The 14,267-nt window shown below is 36.6% G+C and overlaps 1 protein-coding gene across 2 annotated transcripts in view; it reads left to right on the top strand.

Moving 5' to 3' along the window:
• Positions 1-14,267, top strand: part of OCA2 (OCA2 melanosomal transmembrane protein) — a 370,248-nt gene that overhangs the window by 181,539 nt on the left and 174,442 nt on the right. For both annotated transcript variants that reach the window (XM_017348348.3, XM_008269748.4), the window contains exon 19: positions 13,504-13,631. In XM_017348348.3, coding sequence (XP_017203837.1) covers positions 13,504-13,631 — 128 coding nt within the window. The remainder of the gene's footprint in view (positions 1-13,503; positions 13,632-14,267) is intronic.

Genomic DNA, 14,267 nt, shown 5'->3' with positions numbered 1-14,267 from the left:
TTGCTGTAGTTTTTGAGTTATTTTCTTAGTGCTTGTCCTGAGAATTGCAATGAGCATTTTATTTTTGTAACAACCTAGTTCAGATTAATACCAACTTAGTTTGAAGCATATAAAAGAACTTCTTGTTACTTAGCTCTGTTCTCTCCTTGCTTTTTGTGCCATTATTGTCACAATTTAATTTTTATACCAGTTATTTCTACCAATCCAGTTTTGTAATTATTACTTTATGCTGTCATTTTAAATCAAATGAATATTACAAACAAAATTACAGTTATATTCTTTTATTGTAGAAATGCTTTTATCAGTGCACTGTATTTCTTCATGTAAATTTGAGTTACTGTCCAAAGTCTGTTCATTTCAGCTTCAAAGACTTCTTTAAGTATTTCTTTTATGAAAGGAATGTTGGCAGTGAATTTTCTTAGTTTTTGTCTTGGAAATATCATTTTTTCTTTGTTCTTGAGGATAGTTTTATTGGATGTAGAATTTTTGGTTGATGGTCTTATTTTGTTCTACTTGGTGTGTGTCATCCCACTTGCAGCTATGGTTTTGATTAGAAGCTGTGTGTTAATTTTATTGAGGATCTGTAATACATCATGGATTGCTTCTTTTTTTTTCCAAAGATTTATTTATTTATTTGAAAGAGTTACACAGAGAGGAAACGCAGAGAGAGCGAGAGAGAGAGAGAGAGAGAAAGAGAGAGAGAGAGAGAGAGAGAGAGAGGTCTTCCATCTGATGGTTCACTCCTCAGATGGCCGCAACAGCCAGAGCTGCGCTGATCCAAAGCCAGGAGCCAGGAACTTCCTCCTGGTTTCCCACGAGGGTGCAGGGGCCCAAGGACTTGGACCATCTTCTACTGCTTTCCTAGGCCATAGCAGAGAGCTGGGCAGGAAGTGGAGCATCCAGGTCTCGAACTGGCACCCATATGGGATGTTGGTGCTTCAGGCCGGGGCATTAACCCACTGCACCACAGTGCCAGCCCCATGGATTGCTTCTTTCACTGCTTCAGGATTATCTCTTTGTCTTTTGGTAGCTTAATTACGATGTGCCTGGGTGTTGATCTCTTTGAGTTTATTCTGGTTAGGATACATTGAGCTTCTTGGATTTTGATATTTATGTTTTCATCACATTTTAAATGTTTTTGGTTATTATTTTTTTAAATATTCTTTCTTCCCTTCTTGCCCTTTCCTTATCATTTAGGACTTCTCATGTCTATGATAATATACTTTATGATTCCCTAAATATCTCAGAGGGCATTTTTCTTTATTCTTTTTCCTTTCTTTTTTTTTTTCTCAGACTAGAACTTGTTGTTCTTAATAATTTCATCTGCATTTTCTTGTACTGTGGCAAGATTTTGGTTAATGTGTAGAGTTCCAAAAAAGTTGAGCTTGACAACTTCTGCTAGTGTTCTCATTGCTTTTATGGAGGAGTAGATTTTTTGATTCCAAACTTTGCTGTTCATGTTGACATCATTCCATGGATGAGTTTTGTAGTGACTGTAATTGGAGAAATTTGTTGTTTATCAGCAAAACTGCTTTCTTTCCTGAGACGTGATTTTTGTGCATTTATCATTGATGACAGCATCATGGCAACATCTCTCCTTGGAGGCTCTTGTGAAGATTGGTCTTCCAGATAACCTAGTAGGAAAATGGCCAAGAGAGGACAAAAATTTCAAGAAATGAATGCATGGTTTTATAGTCCAAATCTTCCCTTTCAGTGAAGAAGAGAAGCTGGCTTCTGTGGGAGAGTGCTGGGGACTAGAGAGGCAGAGTGCTTACCAGGGCTGAGTACATAGCACTTTCTGTGGCTTTTCAGTGGATGCAGGTGAGACCCCCTCACATGCACGCACATGCACACACACACACACACACGCGCACACACACATCTTCCTCCTTCTTCAAAATCATCTTGTGCCTTTTTTTAACAGTTGGATCTCCAAGGATCTGCTGTAAAGATTTATTTATTTTTATTTATTTATTTATTTTTTACTGAATAGCATACAGATCTGTTTTCTTGTCTCTTGGCAATTTTAACTGTGATTTACAATAACTATAACCTTATTTTGTGATAAAAGTAATTTTCCACTGACTCCAGAACATCTACCTGTACCATTTTGATTGAGCCATACTTCTTGAATGTCTTGAAGACATTGCGATATGAAGGTGAGGAAGGCCATTCTTCTGTAGTTGTTTAAAACCACAACTTTGACAGGAACCTAGTGAGGCGAGGTAGTTGATGTTTTTGCTCTTATTTTCCAGTCATGAATATTTTTATTAGTTCCAGCATATTTTGAGTAATGCAGCTGATATCCTCTATTGAACACACAAGTCAATGAATTTGGGATAGAACAAACGATTTAATAACTGTTCCTCCTTTCATTTTTGTTGAAAATGGCTTGAATCACATTGGTTTTCACATTTTCCCATAGCGGTGAGGCTGCAAAGGTTTTTTAAGTGGGTAAAGGATTTTGAGAGAGAACTTTATCAGCCTTTAAAACATGGATTTTTTTTGGAAATGTCAGTGGTTTATTTAAACAAAACTGTTTGTGGGTTACTTATGGGAAAGTAACGTGTTAGGCACACATTTCATTGAAATGAATTTTAAAATTTTCAGATCAAATGGTTACTACTTAGAATTTTCTCATTGGTCATTAATCTTGGTATTCTAAATTGTCTCAAGATACTGATAATTTTTAATACATTAATTATATTTTCCTCTGGCATTAGTAATAATGGAAGTCTTCACATTTACTATTGGAAACCAAATCTGAAGAACCCATTGCTACAGGTTTGTCAGAAGTATTAGTACCAAAACATTATTTCTTCAGGACTCTGATCTTTAACTTTGGATTCATAATATGAGAAAGTGCATTAAAATTTTCAACTGCTTTTCTGAAGCCATGCTGTGGTGGTTACGTTTTAATTCCTATTCATCAATAACATGGACAAGGTTTACATGCATCCTGTGAGATTCATGCTCTGGCCATTCATTTTTGATGTTTTTAGTCATAAGAGAACTGGTTTCTAAATGCTAATTTGTCAAATTAAGCTTTCCATTGTAATTGAGTGATATAGATAATTAGAAGAAAACTCAACAACTGAAAATATAACTGACCTATTTTTCCTTTCAGCACTTGCAAACACATAATATTGTTATTGAATCCTGTGAATTTGATATTTTCTTACGTCAGATACACCATGGTAGGACAGGTTATGTTGAGTAAAACATTTCCTGGCATCTTTCAGAAATTAACACAACAAAGGGCTTATTTGTTTGTTTATTTATTTATTTATGCTGACACTCTATGTCTAGTGCTGCTTAATGGGCACCCCTTTGGGTAGAAGAATCAGAATTTTGTGTTTCCACTCTAGCAATACAATTTTCAGGGTCACCTAGGCTGGGAAGAGATAATCAATAGAGCTGACAGCTGCCCTTACATGCCAGGCTAGGAAGGTGTGTCTCATTTGCTTGCAACTCAGTGGTCAGGTTGGTCTTGTGAATTTACCTAACTCTGTGGTTCTGGGAAACCTTCCTAGGTGTCCAGTAGGGGAGAAGAGTGAAAGATGTGAAAATCTGCTAGTGAACCACTACATAGAACACATCCTGAACATTCTAAAATATTTTGAGGGCTTCATATCATATTATATGCAGAATACTACATAGTGGCCAAGTGCAGGGTGACTACAGTCTGACTGGATGTAGGTGGGCCTGGAAGGCATCCATAAAACGTACATGATGTCAAGGAACCTGAAAAATGAGAGGGGGCAGTGCCAATGGCAAGGCTGTGCTCTCTAGGGGAAGCTGGATGATTTTCACAGGGTGAGGTTGATTTGTTGCGTAACTCCTGGGTCTCCATTCACAGGGGAGTGGTTTACTATGGTTATGCCGTGTGAGACCCATGTGGTTCCAGGCAATAGTTTCTGCTCTACTGGAGCAAAACACACACACACACACACACACACACACACACCCTGCCACCACTACAAATAGCAACAATAACAACAAAAGGTCAAACATCCTGTCTTGGGGATTAAATGTTGCCTTCTCTAAGGAAACTCAAGTGGTATGCATTCTGAGAATGTGCATCCCTTGTTTAATGCATGTGCAGGAGTTACTTGTTCACTCACTTCTTAATTTGAGTGTGTGTTTTTCCTGTTTATCATAGGGAGAGTCACTAGAGATAAGATAGGTTTGCTACAGAGGAAAATAATCAATTTTCTAGTTTTATTGAAGAGAAGCTGGGAGTCACCTGGTTTAACCAGAAATGGGCCTTAAGTCTAGACTCTGCCACTTCTGTGCAGAAGTTTAGAGATGCTTCTCTCTTACATGAGAAGGCTAATGACTACCTTCTCCAACCTTGATGAGAACTTAAGTGGCATTATCTGTGTAGGCAGGTGCGTACCCCCTTCCCCTCCATTATTGTTCCATATATTCCTCAAGATTAGTTTACCTACTTCCTCTCACATTCAATGACCTCTTCTATAAGATAGGAATCCTTCTGAGTATCTTCATCACATGTTATATCACTAAAAACATTTCCATGCCTCTCCAACTTCTTACACGGGACATAAAAAGTACTAAGAGTAGAAGACTAGGTTGATGACATCAACTACCTCCCAATTAGAACTTGTGTTTCTCAATACATTATTAAATGAATGAAAATGGAATCATAGAGTGAAAAAAAGATATGTAAAACATATCTATTGTTACATTTGAAAATTATATCAAAAATATAAAAGAATACCTACATATCAAGAAGGGAAAGAATACTCAATAGAAAAAGTGGATAGGAATCCTGAATGGGTACTTCACAAAACAAGATATTGAATTTATGAAAATATTAATAAGCATATGAAAAGTTGCCCAACCTCTTGTCAGTAAAAAATGAATTTAAATCACAATGGAATGCTATTAGGTACCTACCTAAATGACTGAGATTAAAGACTGGAGGTCCCATATATTGAGATTATGAAGCACAACAGAAAGTGTCATACATTGTTGTTGCAATTGTAAATTTGGATAGTGACTTTTGAAACTGACTTGGCAGCATCTACTAAAGACAATGCATATCTCCTACCACCAAATTTTGTTCTTAGTTATGTCCTAACAGAAATATATGTGTGTGTGTATATATATATATATATATGCCAAAGACATGTCTGAAAATACTCATAGCTACACAATTTACAATAGCCCCAAACTTGTAAAAAAAAATAAAAAAAAAAAAAAAAGAAGTAGAAATTATCAATTCCCAACTTGACTCTCACTGGGATTAAACATGACAATAGGTCTGATCTGATTTCATCATCATTTAAAAAATCATCTATTATTTTTCACTTTATGTTTCTGTGTGGGAGCAAACTGTTGAAATCTTTACTTAATGTATGCTAAACTGATCTTCTGTAGATAAAGAGAATCGAAAATGAATCTTGATGTGAATGGAAGGGGAGAGGGAGTGGGAGAGGGGAGGGTTGCGGGTGGGAGGGACGTTATTGGGGGGAAGCCATTGTAATCCATAAGCTATACTTTGGAAATTTATATTCATTAAATAAAAGTTAAAAAAAAGAAGATACAATAAACTATGATGATCTCAAAAAAAAAATAGCCCCAAACTGTAAACAACTCAAATATCCATCAGCACTGAAACAATTTGTGGGATAATCATACAGTGATACAGATATAAAATGAATAAATTACTGCAACTGTTACCACATGACCAAATCTCACAAATGTTGAAAAAAAGAACAGGAAAGAGTTCATTCTATATGGTACTCTAAAACATTTATTTTATTTGAAAGGCAGAGAGAGATAGAGAATAAGAGAGTGAGAGTGAACTTCCATTTTGACTTGAACAGAGATTTCTCAAAAGAGGAATCCAGATGATCAACAGACACATGAAAAAATGCTCAGGATTACTAGCCATCAAAGAAATGCGAATCAAAATCACAATGACATTTCATCTCACCCCAATTAGATGGCTTTTATACAGAAATCAACAAACAACAAATGCTGGTGAGAATGTGAGGAAAAAGCTACCCTAATCCACTGGTGGTGGGAATGCAAACTGGTAAAACCACTATGAAAGGCAGTTTAGGGAAACCTCAGAAATCTGAATCCAGTCCTATTATATGACCCAGCCATCCCACATCTCAGAATTTACCCAAAGGAAATCAAATCAGCAAATAAAAAGATTCATCTGCACTTCCACGTTTATTGTAGCTCAATTCACAATAGCTAAGACATGGAATCAACCTAAATGCCCATCAACAGAAGACTGGATAAAGAATCTATGTGATATGTACACTATGGGATACTACACAGTGGTTAAAAAAACAAAATATAGTCATTTGCAGCTAAATGGATGAATCTGGAAAACATCATACTCAGTGAAATAAGCCAGTCCCAAAGGGACAAATCCCATGTTCACCCTGATCTGTGATAAGTAACAGAGCACTTAAAAGGAAAGAAGTGTGTAGAAGTGAAACACACTACAAGAAACAATTACTTGAATTGTTTTAACTGTCGAGGAACAATTTATTATTTCATTTTATTTTTATTTATTCCTTTTTTTCTTCTTGATACCATTAGTTGAACTCTTTACTTAAGATAGAATTAGTCATAAGTGTATTAAGTCAATAGAAAATGGATCCCAGTTAAAAAGAAGAGTGAGAATGAGAGGTAGAGAGCTGTACAGTTTGGCACACATTCCCATGGACTTACCCCTAAGGGTGAAGCTAAAAACTTGCCGTGGGACTCCAAATCCCATTAAACTTGGTACTAATCCCATCTTACGTGATAAAGTGATCATATTAAGTGTGAAATTGATCATATAGATAAGATTAAGTATCAAAGGGATCATGTAAATAAGACCAAGTGTCCGGTAATAACAATAGATGTAACTAAAAAGGAGAGAAAGTTCCAACAGGGGAAGTGGCCACACAGCAGACTCATAGAATGGCAATCACTTTAAGTAACACTCTGATCTCAGAATTAGTCCTTACAGCTTCCTGGTCTGGCTGAAAAGCCCAGGGGAGCATTTCAGGCATGAAAAGCCAAGACACTATTGCAAAAAATGTTCTACATGAAGGATCTCTGTCAGTTGAGTCCCCACTGGAAAAAAGGGGCCATCAAAGAAGGATGTACTTTTCTTTAAATGGAGTAGAGAACTTCCACTTTGCATATGGCCCAGTCTAAATACCAGTGGAGTTTGTGAATGCAAAAGGCTTCTACAGCCTTTGCAGCTCATATCAAGAGCCTTGGGTGGTCACTGACATCAAAAAATAAGATTGTTAGTTGTTACATGAACAACAGGAGTCACTGTGCACTTACTCCCCATGTAGGACCTGTGCCTTTAATGAGCTGTACTATGAGAAATAACTGTAAAACTTGCTCTCAATCTGTACTTTATACCTGGTATATGTGTGTGTGTGTGTGTGTGTGTACGTGTGCGTGCCCAAATAGTTGAAATCTTTACTCAGTATAGAGTTGGTCTTCTGTATATAAAGTTAATTAAAAATGAATCTTAATGAAGAATGGAATGGGTGAGGGAGTAGGAGGTGGGATGGAGTGGGGCTGGGATGGTGGGAGTGGGGGGAGAACCACTATGTTCCTAGAAGCTGTACATATAAAATTTGTATTCATTAAATAAAAGCCTTCTAAAAATTATGAATAACTAATTCACAAAAACATGTATATGAATGAAATGGTCATTTTACTATTCAATTATTTTTATAGCTGTTCTCTATATTCCCACTAAACTAGGGTCTTTTTGCTTTTTACTTGTTAAAATTCTTATTTGGTGAAGTATGAAGCATTTTTACTACAATGTAAATTTAAAATATGTTATCTCAATAACTAAAAATGACAGAAAGAAAGGTAGAAGAAAGGAGGGTGTAAGGGAGGGAGGAAGGGAATATCATTATGTTCTTAGACTTGTACCTATAAATCATATTAAATTTGTTAAAAATTAATTAAATTACAAATATAAAAAGACTTCATAGTTTCTGGTAAACAAAATAAAGTGATATTTCTCACTATATTAAGTAAAGCACAGTTTTGGAGAGACTTCAGATAAATAAAGCAGATTTATTTCAGAAGTAGTTGAAAACATTCCATCTAAAAACTAAGCACATGATAGGAATCCAACTTGGTTTCATGGACGAAAATCCTTCAGGCTGGGGATTGAATCTGGTTTTGCTCTCTGTTAGCCCTATAGCCTAAGGAAAACCAGTTCATCTTTTGGAAACTCAGTTTCCGCATGGGCTGAGTTGCTGAGAGGGGATTGTTGAGTTCTGTACCACGGAGGCTTCTCAGTGATTGACAGAAGCCCTTGCCCTATGTTCATCTGAAATGTGTTGTCCAAAGCTTTAAGAATGGAGGGTGGGGTCAGAGGCTCATTTAGCTCTTTGTTCTGCACTGATGCTTGGGATCCAGTTATCACAGGTTCTGCTTTATGGAATGGCGCAGCTCTTCGTCAGAGATTAATACCCACTCAAGGCAGGGTGGGGAATGGTTTGATAGATGCTCCACAGGATAAAGACAGCTCAGGTAAGTGATGATTTCTCAATGGCACATTGTTAGAATTTGTAGGAGAATGGCAAGCTGGGGTTTGTGATGTTCCCATCAGTGGTTTGTTCCTTCTGACACACTATGAAAGAACCCACTACTTCATCCTTTATCACTGTCATGGAGGAGCTGGGAGCCAGCCCTGAGTGATAGCAGAATGGAACTTTGCTGATAGTGACCTGGGGGGGGGGGGGGCTGCATTACGAAATGTCACTTCCACTCCTCTGTGAAGGGCTTGCCAGGCGTTTTCCAGCAGGAATTGTGCACCAGCAGTGTGATTAGTGCTGCCAGCTCTGCAGGCAAGGTAATTAAACTTGAGGGAGAAATCGCACTTTTTCTGAAACAAGGTAGATCTTCATTCAGTTGTAGGTTACCGCCAGGGACTGTTCTGACAAGACAAAGCCTGTGAATATAGAAGCTGTTCTGATGCTAAACTGATGATTGCTGTGGCAGGGCTTTGGCTACACAAAAATTCAAGTCTCCAGAAACAACAGAGTAGGACTATAAAGAGAGTCCTTGAGAATGTCTAGCTTCCTGTCATGTCTGAAATTCCTTTGAGGATCATGTAAAATATCTTGTGTTTTTACTGACTCCCAGAGAGACATTCTTACTGTCATATTTTAGAGCAAACAATGAGATGCCATTTCTGACTGTAGAAAAGCACTAACCAGGAAAGGTACATTTGGTGCAATTTTTTCTTAGCAAGAATTTAGAAAAAAATGAGATTATGTGTCTTTAGGGGTGTTACCAAGGGATCAGCTGAGTGGATGTGATGGATCAGGTAAGCAAGTGCCTGTCTTCTGTACCGTGGCAGGTGCTTTGGAGCAAAGAAAAGTAACAAAGTCAGATCAGGCAGACAGAGCAACATGCATGGCAAAATCAGGCCGCTCCAGTTCCTTTGCTTAGAAAACCTCAGTGACTTTCCCTGTCTGACTCCAGAATGAGGCCCCAGCATCTTTCTTTGCATGCTATAAAGGCTTTATGCTAGATGACAACACACTTCCCAGATATGACACCTTCCTTCTTTTTTATTGTGATAAATTTATATATCATATAAAATTGTCATTTTAACAACTTTTGAGTGTACAAGTCACTGGGTTCCATTATATTCACGACCCTGTATAACCTTCACCTCTGTCTCTGAAGTTTTTCATCACCTTAAGCAGAAACCCTTTACTCATTGAACAATAACTCCCCCTTCCTGCCCTCCTTCCCAGGCCCTGATAACCTTTAATCTACCTTCTGATTCTATGAATTTCCTAATTAGATATCTACATATTGTTTACCCATTCATTTGTTGATGGACACATGGATTGTATACATCTTTTGGTTGTTGCAAATAATGTAGTTATAAACAATGGTTTGCAAGTAACTCTTCAAGTCCTTGGTGGGTCATAGATAAATTTTATGTTTAGCTTTTTGACGAACTTTAAAACCATTTTCCACAGTAATTGTACCATTTTACATTCCTACCAGAATGTATGAGGGCTCCAATTTATACACATACTCATCAACATTTATTCTTACTTTTTATGTTAGGGTAGTCCTCCCTTATCCATGGGGATACATTCTAAGACCCATAGTGATTGCCTGAAATTGCAAATAGTACTGACTCATATATAGTAGTCACCTCTTACCCATGGTTTTGTTTTCTGTGGTTTCATTCACCTGCAGTTAATTGTGGTTTGAAAATATCAATGAAGAGCTCAAAAAACAAGCAAGCATGTTTTAATTTGTGTGACATTCCAAGTAGAGTGATAAAAACTGTGCCATCCTGTGCCATCATGCCTGGGATGTGAATGACCCTCTTGTTCAGTGTTATTTACACTGTATAGGATACCCATCCATTAGTCACAGAGTAACTGCCTCAGTTGTCAGACTAATGTGTCAGTATCACAGTGCTTGTGGTCAAGTAACCCTTACATAGCAGTCCAATACTACATCACAATGCCCACATCATTCACCTCCCTTCCTTTCATCACAGAGACATGGTATCATCTCACATCATCACAAGAAGAGTACATTCAATGTAATAAGATATGTTGATTGGGAGGAGAGTGAACAAATAAATTATTATAGTACATTTTTATAATTTTTCTATTGTTTTTATAGGAAAAAATTATAAGCTGATATTTTACATAAAGGGCCTTTTAGAAAACAAGAATTAATCCTTTTATAAAGTCCAGTTAGCGTTCAATTTCCCTTTAATGGATAATGCTTTTATAGATGTTTTTAAGAAAACTTTCCTTAAACTAAAGTCAGAGATTTTTTTCCCTATATTTTATTCTAGAAATTTAGTTATAAGTTTTTCCTTTAGGCAGTGATCCATTTATGTTAATGATTAACAAACAGATCAAAGAAAAGTCTCTTTTATATATGTGTGTCCAGTTGTTTCAACACCATTTGTAGAAAAGACTACTCTCTTTTTCACTGAACTGCCATTCAACTTTTGTTGAATCAACTGACCCTGAATGTGTGGGTCTATTTCTCATCTCTACTTTGATAAGTATGATGATCTCAATGCAATACCACACTGTTTTGCTGACTGTAGGTTTGTAAAAAATGTCTTAAAGTGAGATAATGTATTTTTTGACTTTGTTCTTCTCAACATTGTATTGGCTATTCTAGGTCCTTTGCATTCTTATATAAATTTTTTGAGAATAAATTTGTTACTTTATACACAAAATATTTCTGAGATTTCTACAAAGCATTCTTATAAAAAATTGAAGAAGGCATAAATGCATGAAGTTACAGACCATGTTCACAGGTCAGAAGATTCTGTAGTGTTAATACTTATACATATAGATATACACTCTTTGCCCCACTCCTAAAGGTATCCACATTCTGATTCCTGGTGTTGACACCTGTGTTTGTTATGTAGCAAAGTGACCTTGCATAGAGAGTTAAGTTTATAAAGCTTAAGAGGGAGATTTTCCTGGATTATTCAGGTAGGTCTAATGTAATCAAATGGGCCCTCAAAGATGGAAATGGAAAAAAGAACATTCTGTTGGATGTGTTTAAGAAGAGGCAGCAGAGATAGGAAGTGTGAGAGGGACTCAAGTCACCATTGCCTGCTTTGAAGATGGAGGAAGTGGTCATGAGCCACGGGATGTGGGTAACCTCTAGAAGCTGAGAGCATCTCTTGACTGGTTTCCAGCAAGGATGCAGGAACTTCAATATGACAGCTGATAGCAATTGAACTACTTCAGAATCCGGAATGAACAAGGAAACAGATTCTCTGCCAAAGCCTCCAGGATGGGCAGTAGCCCCGTCAACACCTCAGAATCTGCTTTATGAAACTCTAATCAGATACCTAATGTGGGCCGACCCTACTTTTGACTTATGAAAGCTATGGTATAATAACTAGTGTTATTTTAAGTCACTATGTTTGTGATAATATTTCATGGAAACTAGTATGCTTTTTAATCTATAGAATATAATGTCATCAAAGATCAGATTTTATTATTATTTATTATTATTAGCAATTTCATCTTCTCACTTTTTGTCCTCCTTCACATTGGCTAAAAGTATATCAATCTTACTGATATTCTCAAAGAACTAGGCTTTGGTATAATTTCTTTTCTGAACTATTTTTCTATTTTCCATTTTATTGATTCCTGCTCCAATCTTTATTGTTTCTATTTTTCTTACTTTGGATTTTATTTTCTCTACTTAATAAGAAGAAAACTGAGCAGACTAGTTCAACAAAAAACTTCATGAAACAAGATACATGGGTGTAATCCTCCACCTTGCGGCGCCGGCACACCGGGTTCTAGTCCCGGTTGGGGCGCCGGATTCTGTCCCGGTTGCCCCTCTTCCAGGCCAGCTCTCTGCTATGGCCAGGGAGTGTAGTGGAGGATGGCCCAGGTGCTTGGGCCCTGCACCCCATGGGAGATCAGGAAAAGCACCTGGATCCTGGCTCCTGCCATCGGATCAGCGCGGTGCGCCGGCTGCAGCGGCGGCCATTGGAGGGTGATCCAACGGCAAAGGAAGACCTTTCTCTCTCTGTCTCTCTCTCTCTCACTGTCCACTCTGCCTGTAAAAAAAAAAAAAAAAAAGATACATGGATGATAAATGTGTACATTAAAAGATACTCAGTAACATGAGTCATTAGGGAAACACACTTTGAAACCACCGTAGGAAACTCCATCTTCACAGCCATTGGTATGTCTAAAATCAAAAGGCTGACCAAGTCTTTATGAAAACATGAGAAAATTGAATTATCACACACTGCTGATATGATTTTACAATGGTACAGCCATTTTAAAAAACAGCTCTGCAGTTCCTGAAAATAAATATTCTGTACAAAATTTCATAATACCTATCATATAATCCTACCAACCCATTCCTAGGAATTTACCCAAGGGAACTGAAAGCAAAAATTATACGTGATATAGCGTATTCATGTGCACTAGCTAACCTCTAGTCCAAATGTCCATCAGCAGGTGAATGGTGTGCACATCCTGGCATATCCATGCAGTAGTATACTACTAAGAAATGAAAAAAAAGAATTATTGATCCACATACTGACATTGAAGAAGTTAAAATAATTATGCTTAATATTGATTTGTAAATTGAAAAGGAATACGGAAAAACATACTGTGTTATTTATAGAAAATATAATTCCTCCTTAGTGAGAAAAGAGATGAATTGCTTACTGGGAATGTGGTGAGGGTTACAAGGGAAATTAGAGCAGGGTACAAGGACATGTGTATGAATGAACCCTTGGGGTGATGGATAAGTTCATGGTCTTGATTATAGTGTTGGTTTCATGAGTGTATACATAATTCAAAACAGAAATTGTGCATTTTAAGCATAGATACTTTGCAGTGGATCAGTTAACCTAAATAAAGGAAAAAGGCAATCAGAAGATATAAAGATTAATTGATGGATGAGTTAAAATTCGAAGTATATTTAAATATTCATTTACTTATTTTTCAGGATGGATTGCTATTCTGGGTGCCCTCTGGTTGTTAATTTTAGCTGATATCCATGATTTTGAGATAATTCTACACAGAGTGGAATGGGCAACCCTTCTATTCTTTGCATCACTCTTTGTTTTGATGGAGGTAAGACTTTAGAACTACTTCAATATGATCTTTTATCTAATTTTTATATCTCATATTTTACTTAGTGAGCAAAGAAAATCTAAGCCTGTAAGACTTCCCACATGCTCAGTAAGTAGAAAGCGATGGAGGTTGTAATAAATCTATTTTAAGTTAAATTGTTTTTATCTCAGCCACTTAAATATTTGTGAAGAAATTGTTGTTTATTTGGTTGTCATTTTTCCTTGAATTATTCTTATGGTTTGTAAACTTGTCTTGATTTTGTTTACTATAATATAGAATTTTCTCTAAGTTTGGAGTTTGGAGCAAAATGACTTGTAACAGCAAATTTTCAGGGCAATAATACCTTGATGATCTTTTTTCTCCCTCAAAGAAACCCAGCTAAGCACTGCCTTTTGCAGATCTTAAATTTATGATGTATTATGCTTTCATTTTCATTGTTAAAAAATTTTCTAATTTTGTATGAAATGTCTTTGACGCAGTCATTATTTAAAAAGACGTTTTTAGGGTTTCAAATATTAAATGATTGTCCATATTTCTTTCTGATTTTGATTTTTAAATTTAATTTAGTTGTCATAGGACATAGTTTGCATGATTTCAGTGCTTTTAATTTTGTTGAGGCTTGTTTTCCGGTCTAGG

Source organism: Oryctolagus cuniculus, chromosome 12 (genome assembly GCF_964237555.1).
Source record: "Oryctolagus cuniculus chromosome 12, mOryCun1.1, whole genome shotgun sequence".
Taxonomy (NCBI): Eukaryota; Metazoa; Chordata; class Mammalia; order Lagomorpha; family Leporidae; genus Oryctolagus; species Oryctolagus cuniculus.
This window is presented reverse-complemented; position numbering and strand designations above follow the sequence as displayed.